The sequence below is a fragment of the Oryza glaberrima genome, chromosome 6 (assembly GCF_000147395.1).
Source record: "Oryza glaberrima chromosome 6, OglaRS2, whole genome shotgun sequence".
Classification (NCBI taxonomy): domain Eukaryota; kingdom Viridiplantae; phylum Streptophyta; class Magnoliopsida; order Poales; family Poaceae; genus Oryza; species Oryza glaberrima.
Genome location: NC_068331.1, coordinates 7,229,372 through 7,252,036, shown reverse-complemented (window position 1 = coordinate 7,252,036; position 22,665 = coordinate 7,229,372). Strand labels below are relative to the sequence as shown.

At 44.1% G+C, this 22,665-nt stretch overlaps 4 protein-coding genes across 6 annotated transcripts; 1 reads left to right on the top strand and 3 right to left on the bottom strand.

Moving 5' to 3' along the window:
• The first annotated feature begins 209 nt into the window (after positions 1 to 209).
• LOC127775988 (uncharacterized) lies at positions 210 to 716 on the top strand. Its single transcript, XM_052302301.1, has one exon. It carries the CDS (start codon positions 210 to 212, stop codon positions 714 to 716), a length of 507 nt encoding a protein of 168 aa, XP_052158261.1.
• A 4,075-nt stretch (positions 717 to 4,791) lies between these two features.
• Positions 4,792 to 8,401, bottom strand: LOC127775952 (uncharacterized). Of its 2 annotated transcripts, none has more exons than XM_052302271.1 (5): positions 7,991 to 8,401; positions 5,993 to 6,117; positions 5,828 to 5,919; positions 5,311 to 5,397; positions 4,792 to 5,219 (listed from the first exon to the last, which is right to left on the bottom strand). In XM_052302271.1, the coding sequence occupies exons 1-5, from the start codon at positions 8,329 to 8,331 to the stop codon at positions 5,055 to 5,057; spliced, it is 810 nt and encodes a 269-aa protein (XP_052158231.1). In that variant the 5' UTR covers positions 8,332 to 8,401; the 3' UTR covers positions 4,792 to 5,054. The 2 variants fall into 2 exon arrangements, with proteins under 2 accessions (XP_052158231.1, XP_052158232.1); XM_052302272.1 differs by having other exon boundaries at positions 4,792 to 5,190; positions 7,991 to 8,393.
• A 561-nt stretch (positions 8,402 to 8,962) lies between these two features.
• On the bottom strand, positions 8,963 to 14,962 carry LOC127777251 (O-fucosyltransferase 15-like). Of its 2 annotated transcripts, none has more exons than XM_052303818.1 (10): positions 14,463 to 14,962; positions 13,983 to 14,072; positions 13,785 to 13,881; positions 13,595 to 13,656; positions 12,990 to 13,078; positions 12,764 to 12,884; positions 12,528 to 12,671; positions 11,766 to 12,094; positions 11,192 to 11,432; positions 8,963 to 10,550 (listed from the first exon to the last, which is right to left on the bottom strand). In XM_052303818.1, the coding sequence occupies exons 1-10, from the start codon at positions 14,754 to 14,756 to the stop codon at positions 10,239 to 10,241; spliced, it is 1,779 nt and encodes a 592-aa protein (XP_052159778.1). In that variant the 5' UTR covers positions 14,757 to 14,962; the 3' UTR covers positions 8,963 to 10,238. The 2 variants fall into 2 exon arrangements, with proteins under 2 accessions (XP_052159778.1, XP_052159779.1); XM_052303819.1 differs by having other exon boundaries at positions 8,967 to 10,550; positions 13,983 to 14,068; positions 14,463 to 14,593.
• A 2,297-nt stretch (positions 14,963 to 17,259) lies between these two features.
• On the bottom strand, positions 17,260 to 20,684 carry LOC127775672 (protein NRT1/ PTR FAMILY 5.8-like). Its single transcript, XM_052301952.1, has 4 exons — positions 20,259 to 20,684; positions 19,963 to 20,180; positions 18,631 to 19,166; positions 17,260 to 18,272 (listed from the first exon to the last, which is right to left on the bottom strand). The coding sequence occupies exons 1-4, from the start codon at positions 20,341 to 20,343 to the stop codon at positions 17,492 to 17,494; spliced, it is 1,620 nt and encodes a 539-aa protein (XP_052157912.1). The 5' UTR covers positions 20,344 to 20,684; the 3' UTR covers positions 17,260 to 17,491.
• Between the last annotated feature and the right edge of the window lie 1,981 nt (positions 20,685 to 22,665).

Genomic DNA, 22,665 nt, shown 5'->3' with positions numbered 1-22,665 from the left:
ATCCAGGCGCGCCGGAGGCGAATCCGGCCCCTCCCCCCCCTCCCCCCCCCCCCCCCCCGCGGGCGGATCTGGTGTGGGGAGAGCCCCACGTCCTCGCTGGTGGCGGTCGTGGCGGCTGGTGGCGGTCGTGGAGCCCTGCTATAAGCGGTGGCCGTGGAGGCCAGATCCGTGCCGGTGGGGAGTGAAGGAGGCGACGGCGGCGCCTAGTGATGGCCGTGGCGGCGAGGTGCTTGGCGGCGACGGTGGCGGTGTCCCCCAGATCCGCGCCACCTCGGCCGAATCTGGAGGGTGGCCGGCGGTGGTGGTCGTGGCAGCTGGCGGTGTCGGCTGGTGACGGCGGCGGAGGGCATGGCGGCGGCGTCGGGGCGGTTGCTGGCTGCTTTGGCGGCGGAGGGCGACGAGGCAGCGGCTGCATTGGCGGTGGCGACGATTTGCGAAGGCGGCGGCTGGCATTGGTGACTGGTGACAACGACAGCAGTGACGGCGACTGGCTTGCAGTGGCCATGACTGAGGAGGCGACAACGATGTCGGTGGATGCGACTGTGGCTGGCGACGTCGTGCAGACGGTCGCCGGAGACAGCAAGTGGAGGCGGGGAAGGAGTCGGGTGCGAGGTGAGGATGGCGATGGTGAGGTGGCTGGCCGTTCGGCAGCAGCGGCTGTGGTGGCGGTGACCGTGACTGCGGTGGGACGAGGCATGGCGGCCTCGGACGGCTAGCCGAGGGTGTGGCAGACGGCTGCGTCTGGCCGGCGCGACATGATTTGGAGGAGGGGTCAGAGACTGGCTTGGCACAGCTAGGCGCAGCGGAGGCTAGCTCAGCGCGAGAGGCGCGGGCGGCGGAAATGGAAGCCGGCTTAGCACGAGAGGCGCGGCCGATGGAAGGAGGCCGGATTGGCGCGAGAGGCGCGTCCGATGGAGGAGGCTGGCTTGGCGCGAAAGGCGCGGCTGGCGGTGGAGGAGGTGACCTCGGTGCAAGGTGGAGCTGTCGGTGGGTGTGGCGCGGTCTTCGGCGCACGAAGGTTGGCCGGCGGGGGGCGCTGGTGCAGGGTCCCACATGTCGGCAGAGGTTGAGTGGTGGTGGAGCATCGGTGCGTCAGCCGTGGATTTGCAAGTGGTGAGCGGCAGGTGAAAACCCAGCCCGGCCTTGGCCGGACCGACAACGATGGTCATTCCCCCTCCTGAGAGCGTTGTCGTGCTGTCTCACCCCTCAAGGGTGGTTGCCGGGCGAAAGCCCGCTCTTGGCTCTTTTGAGCCCCAACGGACGGCGGCGGCGGTTTTCCGTCGCTTCTCTTCTTGAAGACGTCATTTTGGCATACCCTAGGTGGGGCGATCTCGTCTGTGTTCCTTTGTTGGTCTAGCGGCGGCCGGTCTGGTGCTAGCCTTCTCCCGGGCTTGTGTGTTAGCGTTGTCGGTGTGTGGGTGGTGGTATATTTTTTTTCCCTTTTCCTGGTTACGATCCTCCAGGGTTGTAATCTTGTAATTTTTTCCTGCTCTATCAATAGAACTTCGCACTGTCTCGTGCAAGTCGTTCAAAAAAAATTCAGCAACAGGTTCTCACTACTTACCATGGGAGTAGATGGAGCAGTACCAAATTTAATTTATATGGCAGAGTGCTCAGCTGGCAACATGAGTAACATTATTACTCTCACGAATTTACATGGATTTTACCCGTTCAACAACCTTCTAAATGAAGAACCAATTTGTGTGGAAGAGTATTGTTATTAAAGAGGACATTAGGACAACCAAAGTTGTAGCTGCTAACAGGAAAGCGAATTACCTGTACATGGTAAAGGAACGCATACCTGCGTAAAAAAAAAGATCGATTAACAATAGAATACAAATCTTTTTGACGTGGCTATCGAAGATTGAGAAAATCAAAGTCATGTTTCATGTGATAATTGCAATGCAAGCACCAATTCTAGGTAACAAACAATTCGGGTGCCATATGGGCTTCGTTTCAATAGGCGATTCCCAATCGCACGTGCCAAAGAATTTTGTCACCTGACCATAACCTTTTGACAAATCATTCAGCCTCAGAGACCATTCCAAATTTTAGACATTTGTGATTTTTATACCACCCACCAGTATGGCCATGCCAAATGACATTCCACGGGATAAAGGTAGTTACCCGATACGACACGACTTAAACTCAGACATGAGCATCCATGACAATTTAAAAAGGGACTGTCTATAGATCATTTGACAAAAACCCCCTTACAAATCTTGCAAATTTTGGACCACCCGATTGCTTTAAGATTTGTGCAGGCAACCAAACCCTAAAAATCCTCTATCCTCTCCCGATTCCTCACGCCACCGCTCCTCAGCGCTCCCCCCTACCTCCGCCACCGCCGCCGCCGCCCGGCCTCGCCAGCTGGCTGAAAGGTGTCAACGGTGCCGGCGAGCCCCCCCTCCCCGGCTGGCCCCCTCCCCCTCCCTCTCCTCTCCTTTTCCTCAAGCCAGCGGCGGCGAGCTGTCTGTCGTCTTCCCCGTCGCTGGCGGCGGGGCGCCACCATCGGCCATCTCCTCCTACCACTCTTTCCGCTTTGCCCCCGCCGCCTACACCAGCCTATCGCCCGCTCCCGACCCCGCGGCTTCGGCGCCGTCGCCGCCTCCTCGCCGCCCACCCAATCCGCCGAGCTGCCGCCTCCCACGGCTATCCCTCTAAAGCCGGCGAACTTCCCCCTCTTCCCCCTCCCCTCCCCCCTACCACCCCCACCCCACCCCGGGACCCTAATTCATCGGCCCTCTGCCGGAGTTTGGGTTCGTTGGCGCCGGAGAAGAAGAGGTGGTCGCCAGAGTTGGAGAAGAAGAGCACGAATCGTGAAGCACATTCAATGATCCAAAATTTGCAAGATTTGAGGTTGTATTTTCTGTCAACAGAAGTTTAGCATTTCCGATTTAAAAACTCTGCAATCCATTTTCAGCAACGGGGCTGTGACGGGAGAGAGCGGGCGAGCGAGAGGAGCGCGGGGCGTTGTGGTCTTGTGGAGGAATAGATGCAGAGGAACAAACGCAGAGGAGCGCAGACCATTGGATGTCGTGGGAGGATCTTTCGAGCAATCTTACCCCTTTAGCATGCGGCGGCGGCAGGCACGACGGCGATGGCAACCTAGAGCGGCCGGCGACGCCGATGACGGTGCGGAGGCTGATGTGAGGAGGGCGGCGCAGGGGAGTGGGCTGATGGGGAGTCGACGACGACGTCTAGGGCAGTCGGTGACGTCGACAATAGCGCTGATGCTGACAGGGAGGAGTACGGAGCAGGAGGAGTCGGCGGCGGCGGCGGCGAGATGAAACCGCCCGTGCGATGGGAGGAGACCGAGCGCGATGCGCGATGGGGAGGAAATTGACGTGTTGTGCACGATGGGTGGTCTAGGCCGTTGGATACGGCGATCCAATGGCTGTGATTACGCGTGTTTGTCTGATGCGTCTGGTGTGTCAGGGTTCAAGATCACCACTACGTTTTTTTTAGTATAGATAGTTTGGGTTCAATTTTTCATGCCCTATTTGATTCGTTTTCTTGCAGACATGGAGTGTTCATGCCCTAATTGTGCATGGTCTAGAATGGATAGAAATACTGAGTTGCTACCATTATGTGTTTCAGATTGTCTTGAACCACCAGTGATTGGTTGGGCCTCATGCTTGGGGAGTTTTGTGTATATGGACTGAGTTTACCTATGGCTGGGTTGGGTAGATTTCAGGTTTTCAGTTTATATCTTCTCCATGTGTGTACATTGTGATCGAACCTTTAGTGTTGGAACCTAAATGATTTTTCTCTACACTTAGCATTACGTTGAATACTTCCTAATCAGATTAATTACTTCTGTTCAAAGGGAAATTTCCTCATCTATTGGAGAGTTCAAGAAAAAAGTTGCTACTCAAACTGATGAAGAGGAAAGCTAATTTGCTTGCATCACTTTAGCAGGGGTAAGAGCATCCCCAGCAGCTCCTCTATCTGGTCCTCCATCCTTAATTTGGCGCATAGGAGCCAAAAAATCACCTCCAGCAGATGCGCCATCCAGTCATCCAAAAGTAGAGCATGCGCCAAAACAGGAGAGAAAGGGCAAATATAGCGTGTCTCTCTCCTCACACCATATCACAACGACCGTGCTCCCGCCTCCATCCGGAGTTCCGCGACCTCTCCTCCGCAGCCTGCGCCGCCCTCGATCCGCAGCCGGCGTCGTCGCCGCTCGGGCCGCCTGGCGCGGCTCGCCGCCGCCGCCTTCCGTCGTCGCCCTCGTCGGTCCCGCCTGCCTCCTCCACCCCTAGGCCGCCCGCCTCCTCCCCGGCCGCCGCGTGCTTCCTCCCTGCCCAGATGCGCCCTCGCCGGTCATCCACCGCCGCCCCTCAGCTCGCCCAGATGTGCCCTCACTGTAGAGAAGTAGTACTCTAGTAGAGAAATAGTTGAGTAGTGAAGTTGTAGTTGAGTAGAAGTAGTACTAATAGAGAAATAGTTTACTTGCATTGCTTTTATATTCATTAAGCACATAAAAAATGCTTCACTCATTTTAAATATATATCAATTAAAAATTACCCATTAAAAATATATCCGTTAAAATTTACTCATTCAAAATATTATCGTGATAAATAACACCATTAAAATTAAGTCATTCAAAATATATCTCTTCAAATACAAATATAAAGTTAGTTAGAAGATATTACTAAAATATAGGATGATGGGATATGGATAATAGGATATAGATGATCTGTTGCAGTGGAACGAGATATGGATGAGGAATCTTTTTTGGATGATAATCCATATGGGTATTTGGAGGATCAAATATAGATGAGCTGCTGGGATGCTCTAATTAAGTTGTTTCACATTCTCTAAGAAAATGCTTTACTCGCACTACCTTCTCTTTATATTTTACCTAACACCGTTAACAATCACAATGTTTTTATCCAAGAGTCCGCCTTTTCGATCTGGTCTTTTACGCAGATCAGAAGGGGTAGTAACAAACTCTCTTATTTGATCGAACTTTACATTACTTATAGGCTTATAACAAACATAATATACACAACGTACAAGCGATGGACTCGATGGTAAACTTGGTAACATCAACTATCAGCGGAAGATGTTTGATCAAGTTGGCGGCGTCCTAGAGCCGAGTGCTCTTGAAAGCTCTCTGATAATGGACTTCTCCTTGGCATCTTTATCTCCTTCGAAATGCCATTTTCGGGACATCTCTTCAGCCTAGTTTCAGAATGTGTGGGACAACAAAACTAAAAGAGTTAAGAAGGCCAAAAGTACACTGAGAGATAGATAGAAGAGTAAGTATGTAGGAAGAAAAGAAAAGCACAGAATTTCTCTTACCCAGCTTCTCAATGGAGCTATTTGTTCTTTGATCATGTCGGCTCGTGGTTGCACAGCATCTCTTCCTTTAGTTCTGACATCATCTACCTAAAAAGATATGTCAATGCATAATGTTAGTAGAAGAACATAATTTAGTATGTGCGGTTGGTGTACGTATTGGAGTGTAAATTATCATCTACACCAACATCACAAAGGAAAGTTAATTGCCATCTTCATTGAACTGAAGAACCTATTTTTTATCTTTAAGGTCACCCCTATATCTACCTTGGATGTAAAAAGTTTTAATCACTCAAGCATATGGCAGAGAAAAAATAAGGGCACTAGGAGCATAGCAATTATTATATGAATAATGACAAATATAACTGCAGTATACAGCTATAAATTTAACATCAATCATGAAGTACAAAAAAGATAGATGGTAAACATGCACGCATGCTCTAGCCTTAATATTCCAATTTACAATTTGAATTAATTTATTCCAATTAATTGTTTGCTTAAAGCCAGTTCGTTGACTTACTGAATGCAACTGCAGCTTATCTGCTGTGTATAATAGGACAGCCGTTGATCCTCCAAACACCAATATAGTTGCAGCAATAAATGCCTTTCCAACTGTAAAAATCTAATAATTAGAACAAAACCGAAAACACATTATAACTCAATGTTTTTTAGCAAGAAAGTATACTCTGCGAGTATCCAGCGATTACAGCCTTCAACTTTTCAGGGTCCATGGGAGGTGGGTGCCTATCACGCCGTCGCTCATTGGCCGTTGAGGCAGAGTAGTTTGGCTGCTCATTTGGAAGCTGCCATCTGCAAACAAAAACCACTTAAGAACAGTGAAAAGAAAATACATAACCAAGTTCAGCTTTGCTGTATATGCTTAACAATACATGAATTAATTTCTAGGAGCCTGAGAGCATAGACGCTCAGGTAGCAATTATAAACAGGAAAGTGTTAGACGCTACAAACATCATATGAATATTTTTCTTTTACAAGTCCTGAAGCTGTGGTGAGAAGATCAGGTTTGCTACATCACCAAATTATAATGAATTATTAGGCTGATAGAAGTTTATAGTTCACTTACAGACATACATGTAGTACATTATGTCCATGTAATCAATATCATCCTTAACTGAACTTAAATGAATGCTTCTCCACATATGCAGAGCAAAAAACATGAGGACTGTACAGGCAAATGAGATGTAGCAAGATGATCTATGCCTTTGATCACTTGGTGTTGAGCCAGCAAGAGTGGGGTAGAAGCGATGCCAGAGCGTGCAGCGTGGTCAGGCCATGATCTGGGATACTGTTTTGTTTCCCTCCTATTTTGAATCAGCTATGTATTTTCCCATGGAGAGATGGAAGTGGAGGCAACATGGATGACTCTCTATGAAATGCTCTATGCAAAGTAGATATCTTGATTAAGCATCTATACGGTGACAGTTGTCCAGTATACAGACATGGTGGGTCTGCATTCTATAGCAAGTTTGAAGAAAAGAAAAAGGCATTCTGTCAGAGGGATGTCTGTATGTGGTGACCTCTGGGGATAAAACTTACTTCTGGGATCATGTCTGCCTTTTTTTCCCAATTTGTCGAAAGAACTGCTAATAAAAGTACGTTAGTTAAAATACTAATTTCAAATTAAGATCTAACTAAAAGAGGAACTCAAATTATAGCAATACATTTTGTATCAAGCATTTTTTCTAGCAATTGTGTATTTCTTCCGTTTTATAATGTAAGTCATTCTAGCATTGCCCACATTCATATATATGTTAATGAATCTAAACATATGTGTGTCTAGATTCATTAACATCTATATGAATGTGGATAATGCTAGAAAGTCTTACATTATGAAACGGAGGGAGTAGCATATTTTGGGAAGTGTTCTATCGGTTTAAACATACTGTTATTCTCACAAGAAAAAAAATTTTCAAAAATATGTTTAATCGATTAATCAGCTAATCAAGTTGAGAAAACATGTCAAAAAATCAATTGATCCGGTTCTGCATTATGAACTAGCCCCGCCGAAAATCATACATAGCTCAAAGCATAAATTGGCAAAAAAACCACACTACAGAAATGTTTTCATCTACCTCCAAGCATAAAAGCTCCTAACTTTTCCTGGTTCAGACCTACTAAAAAATTACTTCCTCGATCAAAAGAGCACATTGAATTCACTAAAAAAACCAATCATATCAGCATATGCACGCACACGGCAATTTGCTTCTCGTGTATGAATGATCATGATCAGATACAGATTAATCCAATTAAGCGCATCGACATACACTAAAAAAAAATACTTTGTCGATCAAAAGGCGCACATTGAATTCACTAAAAAAAATCGCCAATAGGCATATGCACGCACGCACGCGGCAATTTGCTTCTCGTGTATGAATGATCATGATCACATACAGATTAATCCAATTAAGCGCATCGACATACACTAAAAAAATTTACTTTGTCGATCAAAAGACGCACATTGAATTCACTAAAAAAAATCGCAAGTAGGCATATGCACGCACGCACGCACAATTTGCTTTTCTCGTGTATGAACGATCATGATCAGATACAGATTGATCCAATTAAGCGCATGGACATACACAAAAAGGCCTCAAGAATTCAAAACTAAAGGAACAGCATAATTAGAGCAGAAGAACCAATCGGGTAAAAATATTACTACTACCTTTTGGGGCCGAAGGTCGCCTGAGGGAGAGAGACGTAGGAGCGGAGCGGGTTGAGCGCGTCGGGGGACAAGCCGGCAGCCTCGGCGCCGCCCCGCGGGACGGCCCAGCGGGAGGACGCGGAGAGCGAGGGCTCACCCGGAGGCGGCGTCGCCTTGATGGGCACGGCGTGGCGGAGGATCTCCGGGAGCACGTCGGGCGACGGCGACGTCGACCCGGGGGCGGGGGCGGGGGCGGGGGCGGAGGCGGGGAGCTTCTCCGCGAGGCGGCCGGCGGCGTGCTTGGACTCCTGGAGGAAGTAGGCGCCCTCCTTGGCGGCGAGGCGGCCGGCTAGGAAGCTCATAGGCGGCGGCGGCGGCGGCGGCGCAATTGATCGAACAGGTGGTGTGCAGGGAGGTTTGAGACTCGGGACGGGGTTCTCTTTTGTAGGTGTGTCGTCCGTACGCAAGGAGTGACGTGGATGGCTGCATAGCTACATGCAAATCCATACCCATAATACTAGGAGTTTGCATTACAAAAATCCATCTACAGTAGAGTTGTTTTCGAGAGCTCAAGCTTCCAAATTCTCATGAAATTTGTCGATTTGAGATTTTTTTTTCACCGAAGGAAATTTGAGAATTTTTAAAATTTTTAGTTCAAATATAAATTTAAACCTCAGTTTATTAGTCTTAAATGTGAATAATATGACTAAACCCAAATCTCCACAAGGCATGGACAGTGTTGTAAACAGCCATATGAAGTTTCATGTTATTCAGATGTAAACCTTTTTTTTTTTTGAGAGGATTCAGATGTAAACCTTGTATAGTGGTTTTTCTGTTTATTTTGTTATCTATAACAGATTTATGTATTTTATTAAATCCATTCTATAAATGGAATATAAAATGGTATATATGACATTAAGTAATCTAATATTTGACAGTCTTATAATCAATAATCAGCAGAGCTGCAGAGGGCGTCACCAAATATACATATAGTATGTGCTGTATTTTTTTACTACTAGACGCTGAGATGTTGAGATTTCCATCTTTTTGTGTGTCCCCGTTCCCAAAATGGTTCCTGATCCTAAAGTCAAAAGTAAGAACAAATTCTTGGGAAGGAAGTTGCTTAAATCTAAACACCCTTGTACAAGGTATAGCAAAAAGCAGTGGCAAATTCTCTGCCTTGGTCAACAAGTCCTGCCATATCAGTCAACTACAGCTGCATTACAAAATCTCAACAGGAGGATCAGAGCGACCAACTTCTGAAGTGACAATTGCTTGTACTAAAACTACTGGCATGCATAAACACTCCTGCTAGTCTGATCTATATACCACTTGCTGCAAATGGGAATTTGCTACCCCCTTTACAAGTAACAAGAGAAGAACAAGGGCATATGCAATACAAAATAGCCCTGATAGTGAACAATTTGTTTTGTCAACACTGTCAGTTGATTCTTACTTCTGAAGTTTACTCATTAGAGCAATTTTGCCATGCACTGTTTACAGAAATTTTTAACACAGAGACAGGAATCTTCCTGATACGGGCACCATGCCAAAAACATAATGCTACAAATGGATGTTTCCCAATGGTCTCATGGATAAATACAACATATAAAGAACAAGATAAGTGTTCCTCTTGCTGTTCATTTTAACTTCCTCAATTTGTATAAACTTACAAGTTACAACAATGTTATGTACGGCTCGTATAATACAAGACTACTCAATCTTTTGCCACTTGACTCATCAAATGACTGAAAGAAACCATATTGAAGATCACATACTCAATTTGCCAAAAACCTGCATCCTGAGTTGTCAAATGATACAAACAAGACAGCCTTCAAAACTAGAATGGTGCTGCTAACATTGCTCGGTAAAATGAAATTGTTTCTTTTTGTGACAGATGCTGATGATGTACTCCCAGTAACCGCATTGTTCAATTTAGCTGTATCAAAAAATCTGGCAGCACTGCAGCTTGGATGCACACTTACCTTGGTACCATCACATAGGAGATAAGAAAGTGCCATGGTATTGAAATCCAAAACAAATTTGTCTGATCAGGAAGCCAGGAAATGCTAGTTGATCATATTAAACTGTGCTAGAGCCATCATCAGAAAGTGCAACTGTTTCTGCTAGCAGTGAGAGCCAATCACCCCCTTTGCAATTTGATTCCAAATGGTACTTTAGGGAAAAGAGGAACAAACCCATCTGTCTGCCAAAGCACCAAACATTGTCTTCTAAAATTGCTATAGGCACAAGACAGTTCCTAAATATCTCAGTTCTCTGTTCTGCACATACAATCAAGACATCGAGGATGTCTGAATATACTCCTTGCAACTGGTCTCTCATGGACTTGCTTAGTTTGCTGTATGAGTTTTCTTGCTCTAGTTTCAAATTCATTCCACTCCATTGTGGCATTCTTCAGAAGTATGCTGGCTAGCCGGCGCTTGTTTGGTCTAATTGTAGGAAGGTCCCCACCACCATAGTACATGCGATATCCTTGGACAAGGGAAGAGAACTGGCTACCTGGGTCAGTCATGGCAAAGGCATCGGCAGCTGCACATGCAATAAAGTCCAAGGCTGCTAACTGCAAATGGTATGAGAGCACAAAAAATTATCAACTGTAACCAGATTTAAGAGATACTCCCTCCGTCCCAAAAAAAAGCCAACCTAGACATGGATGGGACATTACATAGTACAACGAATCTGGACATTACATAGTACAACGAATCTGGACATGAGCATGTCCAGATTCGTTGTACTATGTAATGTCCCATCCGTGCCTAGGTTGGTTTTTTTTTGGGGTGGAGGGAGTACTCGGGTAAATTCTGAAATTGTTGTATTCCTGTTATGTCCAGTTTCAATTCTTGTATTTGGATTTTATTACCTGAATCACCTTTTTGGGGGATATGAGTATTTCCTAGTAAGCATTGCACATGGACATTCTATTGTTCTCATAAGTTCTTTGTTCACAACGTCAGTTCTCAAATGTTCTTCTGTTATTTGACTGCATAGATTTGATCTATTAACAAACTAACAAGCTGCCTGAATTTTCTATTTTTTTCTGATTTTTACATACCCGGGCCTTATGAGTCAACCAAGCACTTCTTTCACTTAATTATAGCTTATATTCATGTATGGTTGTATCAATGCCGTCTATGTCTCTATGCATCTTTTATACGTATATTACATGCAAGGGGCCAAACGATATATCTTAAAAAATATTACCTGGGATGAAAAGTTTCTGAATGGTTCAAGTTCCGAGGAAGACAAAAGAGTTTCTTTAGATACTAAAGCAGGGTATAGACGGCTTATGGCTGCCATCCTATGTCTCCCACCATAAATTTCAGCACCTGCAATGTATACATTTGTGCTGTGCTTGAAACCAATAGCAGCAAGCATAAGCACAGCCTCTTCAGGTGCAAGGGGGCATTTTCCTTCAGATCGCAAGAAAGCAGCTGAGGGCAACCTAACATAATAGTGAGACTTTCAGATATAGATACTGTTTGAAAGGGCAAGCAATAGATTAATAAGCTGGAATTGAACACCATATACTTTTTGCCACTCAATAGGGTTAGGACCAACATATCAGTAAGATATCTGTGTGGCAGAAATACAATTTGAAATGGCAAAGGGAATCAAGATTCAAAATCAGAGGTAAAGGATAATTTTCCTATTTAATAAAAGTAACCTGGTTTGGCATGAAAGATTTTTCAAAGTTGGAGAGGAAGAGATAATTTTTACATTCATCTGTATGCAAGGCAGCAAAATAGTAAACAGAATAATTAAACGGCATACATACTTTGTCGTCTTCCTTAGTTCTGTCAAGGCTGGAAAGTGAATTTGACGATACATCTCTAATTCCTCTTCCTCATCTTTTCCACCACCAAAGTAACACATAGAATATGCAACCATATCGATCTCGAACCTGAGATGAACTGCTAGATATTTCGATGTTTCATTCTTGTTCCCCTTGAGAACAGATTTGCTAGCAAAATGGCCTAAAAGATTATCCTCCAAAGGTGATGGATGGGGTCTATGACCATGCAACCTCTCTACAAGTAATGCACCAGTTTCTTGTATTTTGTGTACGAAATGAAGAGCATGAAAATTACATCTGCAACGCAGTCTCTGTAGAAAAGTAGATGAACATATACAGTCAGAGCATGCAATTAACTTTGAAGTTCCAAAGTCCTATTCTTGCGTGTTATATGTACTTCAATGATGCTGCTAACTTGATATGTAAACAATAGAAAATACACAGCTTGGAAAATTAACTAATAAATCCTAGCTTATTTTTTCATCTTGTAAACATGTCAGATAATTATGTTTATGCGGTGTCATAAAAATCTTTAACAAAAACTAGGAACAGTACAGGGCCAAAACACTCCCATATATGACTTGGAAGCTATGAAAAAGGTCAATTATATGTACTGTCGAATTCCACTGCTGTGTAAAAGTATTGTGCAACCTAGAGTGAAAAAAGAAATCAAATGGAACTAACAGAATTTGATATTCAGATGGCTTTGCAGCTAAAACGATAGCAATCAAAAAATAGTAATACCTGAAGTTCAAAAGGTATTGGATCAAAAGACAAACGGTTACCAAATCCTACTAAGTGGACAACTCTATTCTTCAATAAAATTGGTAGTATCTTTTTTACATATAAGCTTGGCTTTGCCTCTTTCATAACATCGGTATCATTAACCTACAGAATAATACGAGTTAGATAATAAATAATGAGGGTCAAAATCATAGCTCTACCATTCTAGAGCTTTTCACTAAACTAAAATAACTTACAAGGCTACCAATCGCCTCCAAGTCTAATGATTGCAGCTCCACAGGAAGCTCCTTCACAATCCGAATATCAGATTTCAAATAATTGATAAAATAATCCTCCTGATATATATCGCCAAACTGGCTAAGGAATAGAATTCAATTTGTCAAATTATTCAATCATGGGTACAAGCTACCAGAGCATAAGAAATGAGATAAAGTTGTTAGGCAGATAAATAATGAAATGTACCTTTTGTCCAGCCAAACATTACTGTACAAGAATTTGGGAATGACAAGAGTTGCATTGAGCAATCGAGATATTGTAACAGCATTACAGATCTGTTGTTAGATAAAATGGAAATGAGACTAATTAAATAAGAATACATAATAGTTCACAGAAAATCCAAAAACTGGATTGTAGTTTCGTTCAAGACTGTTCAAATCAACCAATCAAGCCAACAAAATTGAGAGGTATTTAAAATTACACAAAAAAAATTCTGCTAATTTTAGCACTACAATGAAAATCAATTACTCTAAGCTTGCATTTACTATCAAATATTTACTCATTAAAAAATCTTGAATTGATTTATGCCATTTTTTCCAATAAAGTTATTGAATTTCTTGGCAAGTTGCTTTGGCGCTATATGCCAATTCTTTTATAAATTCTGTACAAGCTCAGTTCTGAATATTACTGTACAGTTTCTGAACAAGTCATACTTCATGATTTTTGTGGAAGAGAATTGCACTGAACGTGTGATTGCTTAAAATAAATGATGACACAGGTAATAAATAACCTTCTTTTGTTAAAATTTAAACATATGATATAATTATTCTTTCCATCAAGGGACTACTTACCGCCACCCTTTGCTGGTTTATTCCACCATTTGCACTAATCATGATGTATCCATTGGTCCCCTCTTCAATTTACAAAAAGGAGGCAAGTCAGAATAACAAAGAAGTGAATCAAAAAGTGTAGAAACAAAATATCAACATTAGCATGAGAGTAAACTATAACAATAGAACCAAGCAACATAAACTGTATTACCTGATGGCTCCCAAGTCCTTTTGTCAGAACAAGGTCGCCACATAGTAGCATTTATTGGCTCTTTCCACAAATCCTGGGGTTCTGGCCTCGTCTCTGCCTAGGCGATTAGCATCATCCATTACAATCATCATAATTCAGTGAATATGTGAACCAATTTTGAAATGCAGCAAAAATTTAGCTGCACATTTATGATGTTACCTCTGCCAATGCATGGGCAGCTAAAGCAAGTAGCCGAGTGAGCATGACCTGATGAGGTCTCTTCCCCTTTCCAGCACCACTGACTTCTTCCTTCAGATATTTGAACAGCGAAAATCATGTCACCGTTCCAAAACAGCAAAAATCATGCCACTTCAATTCACACTATATCTATCAACTTATATCAACTTATATGTTCATGCTCTTCACAAAAAGGCGAACAATCAAGCAATGTTAACTTTGAATTACTATGTTTATGTAGCTTGATACACATATAGGGCACTAGCACTATATCTATTTTTCACGATTTTTTGGTACCTCATACACCTGAAATAGCTCCACAAGGCAAGCTACATTGCGAAATTCCACACCCGCACACGACCTTAGTTAATCTGAGCAGCTGAAATTGCTAAGCTACCGAGCCGTCACGCTTCCACTCCCACTAGACTACCACTACCGCTAAAAGGGAAGCGACGCCCTTACCAGAGTGGACAGCGACGCGTTGGCGGCGGGCGAGTGGCGGCGGCGGAGGCGGAAGTGCGGGCGCGCGGCGGGGTCCTGGAGGCGGGAGAACATCCACCAGTTCATGACGAAGAAGAAGGCCACCAGCGCGCCCCACCCCAGCAGCCCCCGCGGGCGCCGCAGCCCCCTCCGCCGCCGCCTCCCCCGCAGCACGGAGGTGGCCGCCGCCGCTCCCGCTCCCACCCCCGCCGCCGCATGCGACGACGGGAGCAGCGGCAGCGCCGCCGCCGCCGACGACGAGGAGGAGTCGGGCATATCCCTCCAGGCGCCGGATTTGGATCTCGAGTGGGTGGGTGGGTGGATTCGCGGAGAGGCGACGATGCGGCGGGGTGTGGTTTGATCGGCGTGCGGCGCTTGATTTGAGATGCGGGGTTGTGATTAAGGCAGGTTTATTAGTAGTACTATAGTTTAGTGATGGAGATTTGGAATGTTGTGAATTTTTTGTCTGCTTTTCTTCTCAGCCTGCAGATCGGAGGGAGGGGTTCGTGCGTGGCAGCGAAGGAAGGAAGCTGCGGCCGGTCACGTGCGTCCAGCCAGCGTGCGCATCAGTGCTGTTCTTTTTAGCTGAAAATTGTTTTTTTTACTCTCGGCTGCTCCGTCCGTACTTGTAAAGAAGGTCGTTTAGGACATTGTTTAAGTTAAATCTTAGAAATATAAATCATGAATAAACTCCCGAGTTTTTAAGTTTAAAAATATAAAAATTATATGAATAGATTTATCTTGAAAAATACTTTTATAAAAGTATACACATATCACTTTTCAATAAATATTTTTATAGAAACAAGAAGTCAAAATTGTATTTTGGAGACCGTGTCGTTGTCCTAAACGACTTCCTTTATCAATACGGAGGGAGTATTTATTATACTAGAGTAGACAAAAACCCAATGCAAGCACCGATAGCTCTTCTCTCTGTACACGATCCTCTTCAGTACCGCACCTGCACTAGCAGCGGCTTATTGGTGGACCTCATCCCACATGTCAGCAGCAGCTACTACAGGTACAGTACTACAGACAATCCCTACTGCTCTTCTCTACCACTATTTTACTCATAGTTCTCTTTACAGAATTAGTCGATCAATGTTGATGAAATCGGTTGATTCACACTACGTATTCTGTTCATACAATTTCTTGATTCCACATATGGTTACCAATAGGATGGATGAACCCATCTACGACCGCGCCACCCCACATCCATTCAAGATTTGAGATATTGATCATCGTCTCGCAATCTATTAATCTTCCTACGTCTCATCTTTGTGACTATGCTACCTGCCTCACCTCGTATAGTGCAATGTTGTGGTGAGATGGTAAACTACGGGCTGTGCATGTCATGCAGGACGCGGGCATGGATGTGCCTCTCTCCTCAACCTGAGCTAAAGTTGCCAAGCTAAGGGAGAGTGGGGTGGGCCAACACCCTCCCATCCGATTTGGCCAAGAACCTCCTCCCCCCACCCTTCTCTCTCCATGGTGTATACAACCATCAAGCCTATTGGGAAATAGAACATGCCCAACTGTCCAATGTCCACACACGAGAGATATCAGATAGAGGCAACGTAGCTGACACCTCACCTTCTTCGTTAAGCATTGTCTGATAGATCGTCCCATCGCTTCAGCTTCGCATCACATAGTAGCTAGCAGTAACCATCGGCGACAACACACGCTACAAGTGGGGAGCATCTACATGACTCCACCCTTCGATCGGCGATAGCGTTTTTCTCACCATCAAGCACGTTAGATCGGACACATCATCGGCTAGAGTCTAGAGGTGACTTCTCTCTCCATTCTCCCTCAATACAACAAAATATCATAAATGCTTGACCTTTAGTTTTCTCATTTATTTTACAAATCTGACAATCAGTAATCCCTAATCTAAACAAATAGACAATGTAGGCATTGATTGTTATGGGATTTGTCCATTTGCCTTGTAGCTCCCCATCCCCCTCCTCCAAAAAAAAACCTAGATCCCAGCTTCGCCCTTGTGTGCCGGTACATCTTCTTATATATTAATCTTTTTTAACATAGTTTATTAGTTAACTACCACTCTTATTTTATAAAGTTATATATTTTTATATTGATAGATTTACTGTTATGTTTTGATATATAGTGATAAAACCGCTGCTCTGTTCTCAGATAAGAGGTACTATCTGAGAAGTTCTTGTGTGCCATGATATTCAAACAAGCCTAGGCCCTCAAATGCACAAGTCTTTTAAGTCTTTAACTAAACCGAGGCAACAGTCTTCATCTTGGATACATGTATTGAGTTCATATTCAAGGAAGTTGACTACGCTAGGTGTATCATATGTGAGAGCTCCATACCACTAAGACAACGCCCGACGAAGACTAGATTGGATCATCCCAAAAATTAATTGTACTTGTGTGATACTGATATATAAAGGTAACATCGGCTTCGGTCAACAAGAGTAGAGCTATTACCTGTCAGTTAAGAGCCTAAACCTGTATGAAAATTCGTCTCTCTTGTTTTTTTTACCTCAATCTCGCATATACCATGGCACCAACGATCCTCATAAATAAGGAGTGGATTCTAAACTCTCGAGGGAATATAACACCATTTGTTAACATAAGTTTTTTGTCTTTGACAACGCACTCTCTTCTTCTAATCATAGGTAGATAAACATGTTATATTATCTTTATTGAACATCTTCATGCAATATGTATTTTAGAACTGCTTCCGCCAGACCGTCATGTTGTGCTGAGCAGAGCACACCTTAACTACATGCCAGGATTCTCTACTATAATATTATTAACAGTCGCTGGTATATTGGTCTGTTAGTGTTATAGTGATAGAGGATGTGAACCTCCTGAACTACACGCATTCTTGATCATTCTGAAAACATGAACAGTACACCTAAGTGAAGCTCACCATGAAAAGCGTGTAATTTACACACACAAAAACACAGTAACAAAGGCCCCAACTTCCAAGTTCCAACGAATGCTAAATAAAATCTGATCTCTACGTGATGAGATGAATGCTAGTAGTACTTGCACAAGTGTGTGAAGACGACGAAGCTGACGCAGCTGAGGAGCGCCAAGAACCAGTAGTACTTGTCCAGCCGCGCCTCCCGGGGATCATCGGAGAACCACCCGTGATCGTGCCCGCCGCCGCCGCCCGCCGTCGCCATCTCGAGCGCGGTGATGAGGAACGCGCCGACGAAGCTGCCGACGCCGAAGACGCTGAGGTAGAGCGCGATGCCGACGGTCCTCATGGCGCTGGGGACCTGGGTGTAGAAGAACTCCTGCATGCCCACCACCGTGAACACGTCGGAGACGCCGAGGAGCACGTACTGCGGGAGGAGCCAGAATATGCTCAGGCGGCCGCCGGACGAGGACGACGCGGCGGCGCGGAGGCGGCGCGCCTCGACGAGCGCGGCGACCGCCATGGCGACGATGGAGAGCACCATCCCGACGCCGATCCGCTGGAGCACCGTGATCCCCTTGCCGTGGCCGGCGACGAGGCCGGCGAGCGGCACCACCACCGTGTCGTAGAGCGGCATGAGGAGGATGATGGAGACGGTGATGGAGCTCTGCAGCATCGCCGGGGGGATCACGAACACGGCGCCGACGCGGTGGTCCATCAGCATCCCCTGCTTGGTGAAGAACGTCATCGGCTGCTGGAAGATGACGGCGAACATGAGCAGCATCGTCCAGATTGGGAGCAGCCTCACTATGATCTTGGCTACACTTGGTGCTGCAGCCTCTCCCATGGCCGCCTCCTGCTTCTGATCAGCCAGCTTCAGTGGCTTCTCCTGCAACCTGCATTTCAAAAATTCGCCTCTCATCCACAATTCTACAACCAAATTCCTAGTACTTGTTCCGAATAATATCAGAATTCAGGTGATTTCTGCAACCTGCATTTCAAAATTTCACATCTCTCATCCATAATTCTACAACCAAATTCCAAGTAAATGTTCCAAATAAGAGCAATTTTACAGTCCTTCAGCAGGGACCATAAAGTACCATTTTTTCTTTTGCAAATTTGATACCTCTTATTATCTAGGTACTATGAGGTATCAAATCCATAATATCTCCTCAAGGACTGTAAAATTGCTCTCTAAGCAAAATCAGAATTCAGGTGATTTTAAAGTTTATCGAAACAGAACAAAAATCTTACTCTAGCTCAGATACGATGTCAGTGTCATCGTCGCCGTCTCTGGATGGCAGGGTGATCTTTCTGGCGCCAGTGACACTTGCGAGAAGCGATTTCAGGGCTTTGAGGACGCTGTCACGACAGGGCTTGCGATGAACAGCTCTGGGTTGCCTCTGCTTGTAGAGGGGGGTGCAGCAGAAGAAGGCGGCGACTGAGACGGCCATGACGGCGGCCGGGACGGCGAAGCCGAGGCCCCAGCCGACGGTGTCCTGGACGTACGACATTGTCGTGTTCCCCAGCAGGCTGCCGCTGCAGATGCCGAAGTACCACCACTGGAAGAAGAGGCTCTTCACCTTGCTCCTCTGCTCTTCTGTTGCTGGTGTTGCGCCATTGTCGCCGCCGTCGTCGTCGTCGCCGATGTCGAGCTGGTCGGCGCCGAAGGCTTGCAGCGAAGGGTTGTAGCCGCCTTGGCCGATGGAGATGAGGTAGAGCGGGAAGAAGAGCGTGGAGCATGTCATCCGTGTGTGTAGCAGTGCCCATAAAGTTAGGCCTATTAGCCCCTGGTGATTGAACAGTAATACAGTATCAGTAAGATGAGTTACTACAGTAAAAGTCACTAAGTTGTTTTCTTTCTTCAAGTGTTTATTACCAGGATATGTTTTGTAATTGAATGGCTGATTCTTTTTACTGAGTATATGTCATAGTGTTGGTTGTTACACGTTACTACTACTGAGTTACTACTGAATTGTTCTTTAATTGTGATGTCTCTGTCCTGGATCATCAGAAGCTACAGCAACTGTCTGCATTTGCAAAATAGCTCCTGTCCTGAAGCAATTTTGTTCCATGCTACTAGTAAGCAGTAACTAAAAATGAATCAATTATTGTACCCCACATTGGTGCAACCTCCTCCATCTCGTCCTAATTGGCTCTTACTCCAATAATTTGTACAAAATAAGGTTTCCTGACTACAACTACAAGGTGCAGAAATGGACAGATTGATTCATATTTCCTAATCCAACCAAAGTCTCTGACTATTATAAAACAACCCCAAAATAGGCTAAAATCAAACAACACAAGAATTTAAGTCAAGAACACATGACCAATACAGCAAACTGGACAAGGGACGAGAAGAAGATGAGATTGAAACTTATTGGCTGTGTGCCTGTCCGTAGATACCGAAGATGTAAACCATTTCCCTTATTAAAAAAGTCAAATGGAGGATGAGAAGAAGAGATTGAAATTAATTGGCTGTGCGCCTATCCGTAGAGACCGGAGACGTAAACCATTTCCATTATATAAAAAAAAATTCAAACAAAGGATGAGGAGAAGAAGAGAAAGATTATCGGAATAGCTTACGACGACATAGAGGAGGGAGGAGGCGGTGATGGTGGAGTAGCGGTCCCAGTAGGAGTCGGCGAGGACGGCGGTGAGGAGCGGCAGCATGGACGTCACCCCGCTCCACGCGCTGACGCTCTTCGCCGCCGCCGACGTGCTCATCTCCACCACCTCCGTCAGGTACGTCACCAGGTTCGACGCCACCCCCTTGTACGCGAACCTCTCCACGCTCGCCACCACTGCACCACCATACACGAGCTCAGCCTCACCATGGATCACCATGAAACATCGAGCTCGATCGCTTGCATTATTATTACCTATGATCATCACGCATGGCCTGCTCAGCCTCGCCGTCTGCGGCGCCGTCGCTGTCACCGGCGGCGGTGGCTTCTTCCCCGACATGACGGATCAGAGAATCACAATTTGTGGCGGCTCGACTTTGGCTTTTTCTTCTTCCTCTTTACCTACTTATAGACTAGAGAGGTCGTCGTCGTCGTCTTCTCCACCGATGGCGATGAACCGAGATGGCTTCAGGTAGCTTTGAGCATGCATCATTACACAGCGCGCACTGGGGGGAGATGCAAGCCAATGCAAAAGCCATCAGCTCTCTCTCGAGATTCAGAGTTTCGATCTACAGCCACTGACTAGGAAGTGGAATCCACCACAAACAACACCCAGTGACTAAGCTCTCTCTCTCCATCCTGACCCTTTTTATGGAATAAAAATGCCTTCTCTTTTTCTTCTCAGGGAGAGACGATGGATGGGCATTTGTGGATGTTGTCATATGGTGGCATCTCCACAAGAGAGACGTACAAAAAAGGGTGAGGAAAGGCCTTGGTAGCTTGCAAGTGCAGAACACCCCCCAATAACTTTTAAGGTGAATGCAACTGATCGTATAAATTGAACACATGAAAATGTCTGAACTTTGATGTTGTATTCAGGTTCTTGTCGAAACAATGAATTGACCGATGTCCCGGAGCGTGAATTGACCGATGTCCCGGAGCTTTTGTTTACACCATAAAATTAGATCTTGAGATGCACTTGATATTTGATAGTACAGTGATAAGATATGTGTGGTTTCAACCACGATATCTCATGTTCAATTTTCAGCATGCACATATTTTTTTCTTAATCATTTCATAACTTAGGTTTCTTCTTAATTGTCCTCATTTTAATTTGATCCGGGTTTTACAATTCCATTTTGCACATTTCTACCCGAAGGTTGGTGGGGAATGGGGGATTTTGGGACAAAAAATTAAACAAATTTTGACAAAACTTTTTTAAAGATAAAATTTTCAGGTGAAATAGTTCTGTGCTAAGGGATCTGAAATTCCCAAATATTCGTAAATTTCCAATAGAAATTCAACCCCTGGTGATGGTTTGATCTGAACCTTGTTTTTTCTTCAGCTTTCCCGGTGTATTTTCCTCAAATGTACCAAGAGATAGTGTTCATTCAGTGAAATGGATCGCTAGGAGTAAGTTTCTCACTTCAATTGACAGTTTTGGTACCTCAATGGACTGCTTACTTGCGTAGTGCTCTGAATGTGACTGCTGTAAAAGAGGCAAAGCAACGGAAACTAAAGGCAAAGTGAGCACTACGTGTCTAGACAACTGAAGCTAAAATGGATGCATCGCTTTCCTGTTTAATCAGGCAACATAAGGTTACCAGGGATCTGAAATTATACACATAATATAATGTAGCAACAAACTGGCCAAATTCCAACATATTACATGAAGTAGCTGACTATCTGAATCGCATGGAAAAGGAATAATTGCAACATGGATTCACTTTTGTAGAGATCTAGACTTCAAGATTAGGAGAAACATAAGATAAATATAGGTAATTTGCAATGCCGTCCTATTGTGGAACATCTTTTCGATCAGAGTTTGTCTTCTTTTTTTTTTTTTTTGGCTAAAGGAGCACTACGCATGAATAGCTTTTCCATTTATTTAAAAAAGAAACGGAGATGGTGATATGTAAATTGATACAACATGTGTGTTCTCAGAAATAAAGATACATTCGTACTACCAATTATTATTATTATTGACAAACATAAAATGATTAAATTTTAAAACTTAATTTTGGAATTGACTTTAGGTATTTTCACAGTATCTTTTCAGCAATGCTTTTAAGTCTCTAAGGACATATATATATATATATATATATATATATATATATATATATATATATATATATATATATATATATATATATATATATATATATATATATATATATATATATATATATATATATATATATATATAGTAAATTTGTTTGGTGCTCCATGGTGCCCGGGCACCATTGTTGAAATTGAGTATATACCCAATTCAAATGAGTATGAAACTTTTTCAATTACTTAGATATTAACATTAACTACTTTACTAACTAGTTCAAAACAAGTTTGAACTGAATTTGAACTTGTTTTTGTTAGATTTTGATTCTAGGTATATAACATCCATACATATAATTAGTTAGGTATGTAATCATGGATTGTGAAATAAAGTTAAATTTGAGTTGTTTTGTTGATAGGTATAGGTATGAATCGAATTATTATAACTAGGTATATACTCACAATTTGAAAATTTTGAAAAATTTGAGTGATTTTGTGCATTTGATACCATGGTGCCCGGGCACCATGGTGCCCCATATGAGTGTCCTATATAGTAAATTTGTTTGGTGCTCCATGGTGCCCGGGCACCATTGTTGAAATTGAGTATATA